This window comes from Alexandromys fortis, unplaced genomic scaffold (genome assembly GCF_014885135.2).
Source record: "Alexandromys fortis isolate MF-2015 unplaced genomic scaffold, M_Fortis_MF-2015_v1.1 scaffold_22, whole genome shotgun sequence".
Taxonomy (NCBI): domain Eukaryota; kingdom Metazoa; phylum Chordata; class Mammalia; order Rodentia; family Cricetidae; genus Alexandromys; species Alexandromys fortis.
The window spans coordinates 9,165,983-9,178,480 of NW_026067900.1; the positions used below are offsets into that span (position 1 = coordinate 9,165,983).

The following is a 12,498-nucleotide window of genomic DNA, read 5'->3' on the forward strand; positions in this document are numbered from 1 at the left end:
CTCCCCGGTGCTGGGTGGGATTACAGGCATGAGTCATCACATTCACACAGAGAAACCATAAAGGGTCACTAGAAGCCCTTCTGGCCCTTCCAACTCTAAATACTGAGCTTTTAAAAATAAATGAATTTAGAATAACTCTGGAAAGTTCTACAAGAACAGGAGAGAAACTGGAAAGCTAGTATAACAAGGACAGTATCCAGTGTTCACTCTACACCCAGGGGTACCTTCTCAACTTTGTATCATGTTCTCTCATTCATTTGTAAGGCTATCTTTTGCATTTTAATTCTGCACATGAAGAAACAAATATTGTCTCTGATTTCTGAACTGTACACATCACACTCAGATAATAATAAAAAGTGCCGATGGAAAGAACAGAACAAGAACCCTGACCTACCCAACAGGCCTGGAAAGAGACTTGGAGGTTAGACATAGCCTGCATGTTTAGCATTAGTGAGGCAGTAGGTTCACTCCTCAGAATTACAAAACAAAGAAATGAGAACACACACACACACACACACACACACAATAATTCTAGAGCAGAAAATACTTCATAACCTATAAAAGCAATAGCAAAATCTTATACAAATGTGCGTGATCACGTAATCTTCCAAGCTTCCTAGTCATGAGAGTATTAAACTGGGACTCAGGCCAGTTTGGGGATTTTTTTTTCCCTAAGGAAATACCAAAGAAACAACCTCTAAAGCTCCACATCTCTAGAAATTAATTGAAAAACAAGCAACAACAACACACTAGCATCCTTATCTCCAGCCCTTGCCCCTTCCTCGGCAAGGGTCCAGGATCTGCGCAGTGGGAGGCAGCCTCACAAAGCTCCTTCCCAGGCTGCAAGCAGGCTGGCTCTGCTCCAGTTCTCTGCTTCCTGCAGCCCAGCCACGGAAACATTCTTTTTCCCGCCACACCCCTGCTCTTAAGAACGTTCTGTCAGGTGATTTTGGTGACATTCCACCTCCTTGAACTAAGGACCACTAGCCTGGCTTCCTCAAGCATCTTCCAAGTTCACCGACATCCTGTTTCCCAGAGGTGGCGCATCTCTGCAACAAGCCCCCAACCCATCAGCAGATTTCTCCATTCCATCCTAAGGCCTCACAATTTAAGTCCAGCTCAAATCCGGTCTTTCTGAGGCCTTTTCTGCCTCTCCCAACCACCTGGTCTCTTGTCTCCTTGAAAATCAACAATCCTGAGCACTATTTGGCATCATTCAAGTGCCTTAGGGCTCAGCTGGTAGGAATACCTCAGACATAGGGCATACTTTTGACTTTTAGGGAACACCAATGATTATTACTTTAATTTTAGAGTCTGGGTACACAGGCAGCTTTGTTATCGCAAATTAATTTTCAGGTTAAGAAGTGGAAGCAGTCTTTATTAGGTGTGAATGTACACATGACACAGAACATTTGTGGCGCTCAGAGGACAACTTTTAGCAGTCAGTTCTCTTCTTCCACCATGTAGATGTCAGGAACTGAACTCAGATTGCCAGGTTTGGTGTAAGTGCTTTTACACTCTGGGCCATCTTCCCGGGCACAGAGGCAGTTATTATACATGTTATAAACGGCATAAGACTAGAATTTATATACTATACCTTGATGCCTTATGGCATTAAAGAAAAGAATTCAGTGCCTAAGCTGGAGTAAGTGGGTTCAATAAGATGTGGTATTTACAGGTGTATACTGGAAGTTTCAAGACAAAAACACAAAATCTCTAGCTCAAAGGGAAAATTTCTTGTGACACTAAAATAGAAGAGCTCATTCTAAGTGATTAAAAACTTACTACACACCGGGCAGTGGTGGCGCACGCCTTTAATCCCAGGACTAGGGAGTTAAAGGCAAGTGGATCTCTGAGTTCGAGGCCAACCTGGTCTACAAAGGAATTTCCAGGGCAGCCAGAACTGTTATACAGAAAAACCTTGTCATGAAAAACAAAACAAAACAAACCCACAAAACGTAAAACCTAATATAAACTGGGAGTGGTGGTACATTTGTTTAATCCCAACATTTAGAGGAAAAGAGGAGAATCTCAGAGTTCAAGACCAGCCTGGTCTATAGAACAAGTCTCAGGACAGCCAGGGCTACCCAGGGAAACCCTTTCTCAAAAGCAAAATAAAACAAAAACAAACAAAAACTTCACTATAATACAGGCTTGAAAGTTATAGTCGGGGGAGAAGATAGAGAAAAGTTGATCAACAGGCATTAAGTTACAGTTACATAAGATGAAGGAGTCTTGATGTGCTGTGGCAAAATGGTGTAACCACAGATTAAAAATGCATAATACATTTTCAAATGGCAAAAGAAGAGATTTTGACAGTGTTCGCCATTAGAAAATGATAAATGTCTGAGGAGATGAATTTAACCTTATTTGGACATTAAGTAATACACGTAAGTATATACACCTACCACGATATCATGATATGTATACCTTTTATGTTTTTATACATTGGTTCAGATAACTTAAAAAACAGTCACATATAACAAAGTAGAACCGTGTGAAATGACTAAAATAATGAGAAGCACAGAGTTAGTGGAGGCAGTTTCTGGGAAGAAGTGGGAGGGAGTGGAGGTGGAAAGAAAAACAAATCGATATTGAGGTCTGGTGAGAGCTGAAGAAAGCAGAACTGACGAAAGAAGGGAAGTCTCAGAAACTGTGGCTTTAGGCCAAGAAGTATGGTACGAGGTCTGCTTTGGCAAGGTTCTTTAGGAGGAGGTTAAAGGACATTTTCCCTAACTCAAGAGGCCCGCACAGAAATAAAAGGCCAATGGGAAGGAAAACAAGGTTCGAGAGCTTAGTTAGGGCCCAGACAGAAGCTCAAGATACACCTAAAACTACGATAGCTGTAATTATTATTTTTAAGTGGGAGAGTGAAACTGGCTATATTTTAATTATATCATGGGGAAACACTTCCAAATTGTATTTGTTATTAGTGTGTATATACACGTTCATGATGTGTGTACACCATCTCACCAACCGAAGGTTCATTTCTTTATTCAAGCCTCTCATATTGATATGGGACTTCAAAACAATGAAGAAAAAGGGGACTACATTTCATTTGCATACATTTTATATGCAAATTTCTTTAACACTGACACAAGAATAGTAGTACATAATATAAAATGCAATACACAGCAATATCTTATCTAATAATAGTGCATAATACTAATATCCTATGAAATTTGTTAAAAATAATCTGAGGCTCAGAAAAAAAAGAGCATATACTTCTCAGTGAATATAAGATTTGAACAAGGCCTTAGACTCCCTATTTTCCCATAATCTCTAACTACATCTACAAAACATTCAATTTCAATCATGGTTTTCATGTCACTAATACTTCACATTAACAGAAGCTAGCTAAATCAATGCAACTGAGAACAAGCCACAGTCGGGTATAAAATGATGTGGGAGTGATTTCTTACTAATAAAGAAACTGCCTTAGCCCATTTGATAGGCCCACCCTTAGGTGGGTGGAGTAAACAGAACAGGATGCTGGGAGAAAGAAGTTGAGTCAAGAAGAAGTTGAGTCAAGGAGTCGCCATGATTCTCCCACTCCAGACAGACGCAGGTTAAGATCTTCTCTGGTAAGCCACCTCGTGGGCTACACAGATTATTAGAAATGGGTTAGATTAATATATAAGAGCTAGCCAGTAAGAGGCTACAGATAACGGGCCAGGCAGTGTTTAAAAGAATACAGTTTCCGTGTAATTATTTCGGGCATAAGCTAGCCATGCGGGCGGCCGGGTGCCGGGGACACAGCCCCGCCACTCCTATCTCTACAATAAAAGAGAAGGAAAAACAAAGTAAAATGAAAAGGGCAAAGGAATTGAATATATTTACAAAAACCTTAAAACCCCAGAAGGTAAATGCATACTACAGTAAAAATATTATACAAAACAGAACATAATTAAAATACTATGCCAAGGGGCTGGAGTGATGGTTCAGTGGTTAAGAGCACATGCTACTCTTGTAGATGACCTGAGTTTGATTTTCAGCACCCATGTTGGACAATTCCCAACCTCCTATCAGTCCTAGGGAATCCAACAACCTCCAGACTCCAAGGGCACTGCATTCAAATGCACACATAAACACATGTTGAAAAATAAAGACAAAATCTCAACAACAACAACAAAAAACCAAAACCAAACCAAAAATCAAACCTGTTGCGTGGTGGTGGTAGCAGTATTGGTGCACACCTTTAATCCCAGCACTTGGGAGGCCGAGGCAGGCAGATCTCTGAGTTTGAGGTCAGCCTGGTCTACTGAGTGAGTTCCAGGACATGCAGGGCTACACAGAGAAACTCTATCGTGAAAAACCAAAAATAGATAAGATATATAGATAAAAATCCATATTCCAATTAATAAGATCAAAAGACGCATATAATAGGTATTTACTGAAGAAAAAAGGAGATGTAACACAATTTTAAAAAAGGATTTCACATATGTGGTACCTTGTGCTACTCAGGAGGATGACTTAATCCTAGGACTTCTACCTAAGTAACACACTGAGCCCGTCTTAGGAGGAAAATATCAATTGTAAGCTTTATGACTTTTAGAAGGTACTGAACTACATACAGGGTTGGTATGTTAACTAATTAAATGAATTAATACACATAAATCACTTTAAACAGTACCTAATATAGACCCAAATACTAAAAATAAAAAAATTAAAAAAACCAGAAACAAACAAAAAAGCTAGCTAATAAAGTCACTATTATCTTTAAAGTTTATTTTTAAGTAACTAGTTCATGTAAGTAATTGAGATGTTACTATATTCTAAACTATCTAACACTTGCAATTACTAGCAGAATTGGATGACAAAGATAAATGTTAAAAATAGAAGAAATGAAACCGGTGTAGTAGTGCACACCTTTCCCAGAACTCGGGAGGCAGAGGTAGGGAGTTCTGTGAGTTTGAGGTCAGCCTGGTCTATAAAGTAAGTTCCAAGGCAGGTTACACAGAGAAACCCTAAGGGCCAGCCTTGTTTACAGAGTTAGTTCCAGGATACAGGACAGTCAAGACTCAGAGAAACCTCGCCTGGAAAAATAAACAACAACAAACAAACGAGAGAGAGAGAGAGAGAGAGAGAGAGAGAGAGAGAGAGAGAGAGAGAGAGAGAGAGAGAGAGAGAGAAAGGGGGGGTTGGGTTATGTAAACAAAATCCTAAGCTGCACATATTACCTACACACACAGGAACATTGTAGAGGAACTTTGTTCACTACTTTGTTCATATTTTTATCAACACTTAGCTTATCATAGCATAATCATTTGTATAAGTCTTTTTCTTTGCCACAGACTAAATATAATTTCCACTATTAAAAGAAAGTAATATCCTAGAGTGGAGAAGAGGCACAGAAAAGAGCCAAAGAGAACCCAAGAAAGCCACAGGTTCAGAAGGCTGCCACAGGGGTGGGCATCTCTCTAAGATCTGAGTCCCAGCTGTAGTTCATTTCTGGGAGCTCAGCAGCCTTACAATAATAATCCACTACAACCCCACCCCAACTCCACAGCAGGCAAGCCTAAGTGGGTTTGTGTTCCCTGAGATCTAAGAGACCGATGAATACCATCTAATTGAGAAAATGAAACACGGCATAGAGCTACTTTTAAAAACCAAGGCAATACATAGTCAGCAGCCTAAATCTGTGTGCCTGACAATTAGTGCTGCAGAAGTTCCAAGATAACTGTGGGTGGTCAGAAGAAGCAGATTCAGCTAGAAGCGGTGTGGCAGGGGAAGCAGAGTAAGCAAAGCTCAAAGTCTAGGCTAAGAGGCAGCAAGGACTGGGGCCAGGAGAAGGATAGGGGTACTAGAGTGAAGAGAAAAAGGACTGATAAAAAAAATCGGTACATGTGGCCTGAAAGGTGGTTCGGGGTAAAGGTATTTGCTGCCTGATGACCTGAATTTGATCCCAGGGACTCACATGGTAGAAGAAGAAAACAGACTCCTGAAAATTAAGTCATCCTTTGACTTGCACGAGTATGCTGAGGGACACACAAACAAATATATGTTAAACCAGGCAGTGGTGGTGCACACCTTTAATCCCAGCACTCAGGAGACAGAGGCAGGCGGATCTCTGTGAGTTGAGGCCAGCCTGGACTACAAGAGCTAGTTCCAGGACTGGCTCCAAAGCAACACAGAGAAACCCTGTCTTGAACCCCCCCCCCCCAAAAAAAAAGCCAAATAAATGTTAAAAAAATTTTAAGGCCATCCAGGGCTATGTAGGGAGACACTGTTTCAAATAGGACAGAAAAGAGTTGTTGAGAGCTGGCTCAGTAGTTAAGAGTGCATACTGTTCTTGCAAGAGGACCTAAGCTCAGTTCCTAGTTTTCACGATGAGCACCCCTACTCACCTATAACTCCAACATCAAGGGATATCCTGCTGGGTGTGGTGGTCTATGTCTGTAATCCCAGCACTGGGAGGGAGGTAGAGGCAGGAAGACTTTCAGGTCATTCTTTCAACATAGTGAGTTTGAGGCCAGCCTGGGGTAAATGAGACCCTGTAGAGAAACCAGACTACCTTTACCACCTTAAGGGTAGGTCCAAATTCCTTGGTCCGGGTGTAAGAAACACTAATCATAAAAAAGAGCAGCACTTCAAGATATAGGTTAATGACAGAACCACCAAGACGGCTTAGCAGGGAAAGGGATTTGCCGTCAAGCTTGATGACCCAAGTTAAATTCCCAGGATCCACATCATGCTGGAGAGAACTGACTCTCACAGGCTGTCTATGACACATGCATCATGGCTCATGGGTGCCTATTCACACACTAAATAAATAAATGTAAAAATTCTATTTTCAAGATATGGGCTAACAATTTCGTTCTAAAAGTAATTCTAGAGTACTGTAATGCATGCACTTCCAACTATTTACCACTTTGGATTATTCAGACCTCTATTCCTTCATTACCACTAAGTATCAAAACAAACCAACAGAGGTCTGTAGAGGTGACTCAGCTGTAAAGTACACACCATGCGAGCATGAAGACCTGTGTTTGATCCCCAGCACCCATATGTAAGTCAGGTAGTGTGTATTTGGAATCTCACAGTCGGGGAAGAGAAGACAAAGATCCCTGGGGCTCAGTGGTCAACAAGTCAGCCTTACTGACTTGAGCTCAGGAAGCTCCAAGTTCAGTGAAAAACCCTACCTCAACAATAAACAAACAAACTAACAAATAAGAAATAAAAATAAGGTAGAACCTGGTACGGTTGTGCATAACCTTAATCCCAGCACTTGAGGGGCAGAAGCAAGAGGATCAATGTGACTATATATAGTAAGTTCCAAGACAGGCTGTGCTATATAGAGAGACCCTGTCCCCCCAAAAGGGGCTTCCACACAGATGCACAGTCATATATATATATACATATATATATGTATATATATACACTCCCACACCCCCACTCCCTAATGGATTCAGACAGATATAAGAATGTATACTCAGATTTAATTGTTTTTTAATAATCAGCAAACATAATTTGACCCTACAATTTTAATATCTAATAGGCTAATGGACTATCACAATTAAATAACATTTCTGCTTCCTATATTGTTTTCCTTTCAGTATGAATTTACACTTAGGATTTTAAAGGATTTGACATAAAACCATGAAGAGCAAATGTAATTCAAATGTCAACAAGGCAGGTCAATGAACAAGAGTGACACACTGCTTTAGCCACAGTTATAGCCTACACAATAATGCCCTCCTGGACTCTTTTAATCAGGAAACCCGAGCTAGGTGTGGTAGCTGACATTGGTAACTCCAGCACTAGGGAGGTTGAGTGGAGAAGGCTGCTGTGAGTGAGCAAATAACCCATGCATTGAGACCCAGGTCAGGCTGCGCTACAGAGTGAAACCCATCACAAACAAAACAAAGCATTGAGATCCAGGTCAGACTGCGCTACAGAGTGAAACCCATCACAAACAAAACAAAGCAAAATTTCCTTGGAGGTGGCACATGCTAGCACTGTGGAAGAAAGGCGGGAATTTCATGACTGCAAGCCTAAACAACAACAGCAGAGTATACACTGACACAGAACACTATTAAAACCCACTTACTCCAACGATCTCTACCTCTTTCATCTTTTCCCTCTGTCTGTTGATTTCTAACCCAGTTACACATTTATACCTGCAGACACGGCCCGGCAGACAACAGTGCTTAGATCTAGCTGATTTTCCTGTGTGCAGCTCATCTCAAGTTCCAGATAAATGGACAAGATTACATGTCCTCTACGTAGATATGCCGCATACACTCCAACATGGCAGGAAGGGACAACCTGGGAGCACAGACGACTAGCCTGTGGAAACAGACTGGCTTTATTTGTTCCCCACCCGTACAACTGGAAAATACTTGACAAACAACTACCACATGTTCTCATTCCCTACAAAAAGCACCCAAATAGGAATCATATCTTACACTCATCAGGAGCCCAAGACAGTGTCCAGGACAGAGTAAAACACATCCTTGCTGAATCAGCCAATTGCTGAAAATGTGAGTGCAAACAACTGAGGATGGGAGAAAAGAGGAAGAAAGCTAAGAGCACACAAAAAAAGGAAGGAAGAAGAAGCCAGCATGTGGCACCTACCTGTAATTCCAGCTCTCAAGATGTGGAGGCAGAAAGATCACGAGATCAAGGGGGCTGGAGAGATGGCTCAGAGGTTAAGGGCATTGTCTGCTCTTCCAAAGGTCCTGAGTTCAATTCCCAGCAACCACATGGTGGCTCACAACCATCTGTAATGAGGTCTGGTGCCCTCTTCTGGCCTGCAGACATACACACATACAGAATATTGTACACATAATAAATAAATAAAATATTTTTTAAAAAAATCACGAGATCAAGGCTAGCTTTGGCTACATTGTAAATTGGAGGCTTGCCGAGGCTGTGCAAGACTCTGTCAGAAAGAAAAATCTTTTTAATTGAAAATTAGACTCTTTCTCTCTCAATTATTAGAGATCACAATTATTAGACACTGTCTTAAAAGAATCATCAGAAGCACTTTAAAATATCTTTGGAATTATTTTACCATCTTAATTTTCAAAGTGTGATTTCTACCACTTTAAGATATGCAAATTCCAGATTTCACTTCAAATTGAACAGGTATGGCAATTTACACATGCTAAGTGTGAAGAGTACTGGCCCTAAATAATGGAGACCCTTAGGTCCTTTCTGTTGTACTGACCTGTTCTTTAAATAAGTCAGTAGATGGGAGTTGAAAATTGTCTTTTGGATTTTGTGGTGCTGGGACCAAACCTAGGTCATTACACTTGCTAGGCAAACATTCAATTACTAAGCTACATCATCAGTCTGAAAAAAACCGTGATTACACTGAACACCAAGAATTGTGATGGGATCTGACCTCTAAGTATTTAATGTCAGGCAAAATATAGCTTAATGGTCGACCACTAAGATGAAAGAAAACTCAGCTATAGAGCAGTAATAGCCTCAAGAACTCACTTTTGTTCATTCTTGTTTAGCACAGCGGTTGGAATGATATACATTTAGCCAAGGTTCCCCGGATGGATTAATTTTTTTAAATAATTATTAAAGGAGGGGTTAGAGATATGGTTCAGCAGATATGATGCAGGAAGACATGACATTAATTTCCAGGCTTCCTCTGTAGGTTCACACATGTGTGAATACAGATGAACATGCTTTGACCCAATTGCATACCACACACACACACACACATCATAGAAGGCTAGGATAATCGTGGGGTTACCTGGCCACCATCAATCTCATTCTAAAAAAAAAAAAAAAAACTGGGAATGTTGGGAGATGCAAGGCAAGGAAGTTCTAAGATCTGGAATATAATGGGATGCACACTGTGGAGTCAGAGATGGGATTCTAACTGTAACTGTGTGCTCTTTCTAAGAATTCTACTTATGTGTGCGAGCTTGTCTGTATGTGCACCATGTGTACAGTGCTTGTGGAGACCAGAAGAGGATACCAGATGTAACTGGAGTTACAGATGGCTGTAGGCTGTGATGTGGGGGTGCTGGAAACTAAACCAAGGCCTTTGGAAGATCAACATGTCTTCCTAACCTCTGAGCCGTCTCTCCAGGCCCTAACTGTGGGTTCTTAAAGACATTTAGAGTTAGCTAGACTTGATGGCCCCATCTGTAATTCCAGTACTGAGAAACTGAGACAGGAAAAGAAGGAGCTAAAGAGCAGCCTGAGCTACATAGTGAGAATGGCTCAAAATACCAAAAAGGGATGTGTATGTGTTTATATATAAGAAGTGTGACAGCTTGGGAGCATGGGGACCTTGGGAGGGGGCAGGGAGGGGGGCTGAGAAAAATGTATAGCTCAATAAATATCAATAAAAAGGAGGGGAGTGTGACAGCACTAAGAAGAGGCAACTAATAAAAAGATCTATAAAATACCAGTGGGTCGATTGATTAATCAGTTTAATCTGCCAAGAAACTATTCTGAAGGATTCTCAGAAAAAGAACGAGCTGCACAAAAAATGTCAGAAACCAAAGAAGACTGCACATTCGCTAACAGATCTCTGCAGGCTCATTTCCTGTTTAAGTATGACCTCCTGGGATAAGTTTAACTGCCGTGTTCATTACCAAATAGATGACTGTGGGTTTTAAGAGAGGCAGAGGGCGAGTTGGAAATTCGATTCTTAGCTAAACATGAATGAATACATGGGGGGAAGGGGGCTAGAAACAGAATGGGGGAGAAGGATTCGGAAAAGGGTAAAGGCGATTCTTAAATAAACACGAATGAGAAGATGAGAAAACAGAAAAGGGAGGTGAAAGAGATGAGAAGAAAAGGAAAGAAAAAACTGGGGCTGTTTCCCATTTCTGTTTGTAATCAGAATGCAGGCTTGCAGAGGAAACTCATCAACTTCTGTAAGCACAAAAATAACGACCCAGTCACGTCCTCAAAACAAACCCGCATCAGCTTCACAGCCGGTCCCAGCTGTGCCGCACAGGAGCCCGAAATTGATTCTACGGCAGAGCAGAGCTGACAGATCAAAATGGTCAATGTAAGACGGCCAGATTTCAATCACAAAAAGGGTGTGTCCCAAGTTCTGTGGGTTCCCTCTCAACCAACAGCCGGGGCAGCAAGAAGACGGCTGGGGTTGAAGGGCTGCGGGGTGAGCCACTTCCCAGACGACTTCCCCCGCCCACGCCGGGTCCAGAGCATCAATCAGCCAGTCCCAAACCTAGATGGCCAGTGCCGAATCCCAGGTAGACCATTCCGAACTCGAGGGGACAGCCCCCCAGCTCCAGCCGGCCGGTCCCGAACACTAGGTGACGGGTCCCGAACCCCAGCCGGCCGGTCCCGAACTCGAGGTGAGGAGCCCCGAACCCCAGCCGGCCGGTCCCGAACTCGAGGTGAGGAACCCCGAACCCCAGCCGGCCGGTCCCGAACTCGAAGTGACGGGCCCCGAACCCCAGCCGGCCGGTCCCGAACACTAGGTGACAGGCCCCGAACCCCAGCCGGCCAGTCCGGAACACTAGGTGACCGGCCCCGAACCCCAGCCGGTCGGTCCCGAACCCCAGCCGGTCGGTCCCGAACTCGAGGTGAGGAGCCCCGAACCCCAGCCGGCCGGCCCCGAACCCCAGCCGACCGGTCGCTGTGACTCACCGAAGCTCAGAGCCTGCGTGCCTGGCCGCGGGCGACACCCGGCACACCTTGCTGTCTCGGAACGGCCCGGCACCCACGGCTCCCTAGCGAGGCCCGCGGGGAAGGCGCCGCACCCCTGCGGCGGGAAGCACAGCCGCTCCCTCCTCGCTTCTCGCCCAGGCCGAAGCGACCCGCTGCCGCCGCCCGCCGATGGACTTCCTGGAAAGCACCGTGCTGAACTCACCTGCTGGCGTCCGGCCGCCGACTCCCGGCAGAGCCCGCAAGGTTTAAATTGCTCTTCTCTGCGGCCACGCTCCGCTGCGCCTCAGCTTCAGGGAGTTGCCGAACTCTCGCGCCGGCTGCCCCCAAAACCCGACCGCGCTGTCTGTGTTGCTGGTTTCCCCCCCCCTTCCCCGCCCATGCGCATGCGTGTTCTTGGGGACAGGCTGCATGCTGGGAGTTGTAGTTCGAGGGAGAAGGGCGCGGCTCCACATGGACCTGGCCCTTTACAATGGGAAGGGTTTTATAACAGTATATAGAAACCAGGAAGGGGCGGGGGGGGGGGGGGGGAGGAAAAAAAAAAAGAAAGAAAGAAACCAGGAGTAGGCTGAGAAAAATGTTCTCTGTTCCTGTATTCCAGAGAACTGCGACCCTCTGGAATCTAGAAAGACTATCTAGAGGCTTTTTTGGTAATAGGTTTTCTTCTTGCATGGCGGTCCTTTTATAAAAAGACATACGGAGCCAAAGCGTCTTTATACCCTTGGCTACTAATGCGAGGACATGATATCAGCTCTTTAAACTTGACAAGGAAGACAGATAAAAGCTAAGGGACTGGGGATGTAGCTCAGTTGGTAGAGTGCTTACTCAGGCACACACAAAGCCCTAGATTTGGTCCGGAGCACGCATAAGCTGGGTGTGATGGCACAT

General features: G+C 43.6%; 2 protein-coding genes across 4 annotated transcripts in view; one reads left to right on the plus strand and one right to left on the minus strand.

Annotated features, from left to right (window-relative positions):
- The window catches only part of Tmod3 (tropomodulin 3), a 57,784-nt gene extending 45,809 nt beyond the window's left edge, over window positions 1–11,975 (minus strand). The window contains exons 1-2 of one of the 3 annotated variants that reach the window (XM_050127105.1): window positions 11,816–11,975; window positions 8,578–8,753 (exon numbers count right to left, since the gene is read on the minus strand). The gene's annotated coding sequence lies outside the window, so the exon portion shown is untranslated. Of the gene's footprint in view, window positions 1–8,577; window positions 8,754–11,592; window positions 11,783–11,815 lie in introns of those variants that run through there. The other 2 variants (XM_050127087.1, XM_050127096.1) reach the window with 2 other exon arrangements.
- On the plus strand, window positions 10,979–12,110 carry LOC126489880 (proline-rich protein 2-like). Its single transcript, XM_050124471.1, has 2 exons — window positions 10,979–11,528; window positions 11,680–12,110. The coding sequence occupies exons 1-2, from the start codon at window positions 10,979–10,981 to the stop codon at window positions 12,108–12,110; spliced, it is 981 nt and encodes a 326-aa protein (XP_049980428.1).
- The last annotated feature ends 388 nt before the right edge of the window (window positions 12,111–12,498 follow it).

Coding starts and splice junctions, on each gene's coding strand:
- LOC126489880 (XM_050124471.1), top strand. CDS start 10,979: ATGGTCAATGTAAGACGGCCAGATTTCAATCACAAAAAGGGTGTGTCC. Junction 11,529..11,679: donor CGGTCGGTCCCGAACTCGAG/GTGAGGAGCCCC, acceptor ACGGCTCCCTAG/CGAGGCCCGCGGGGAAGGCG.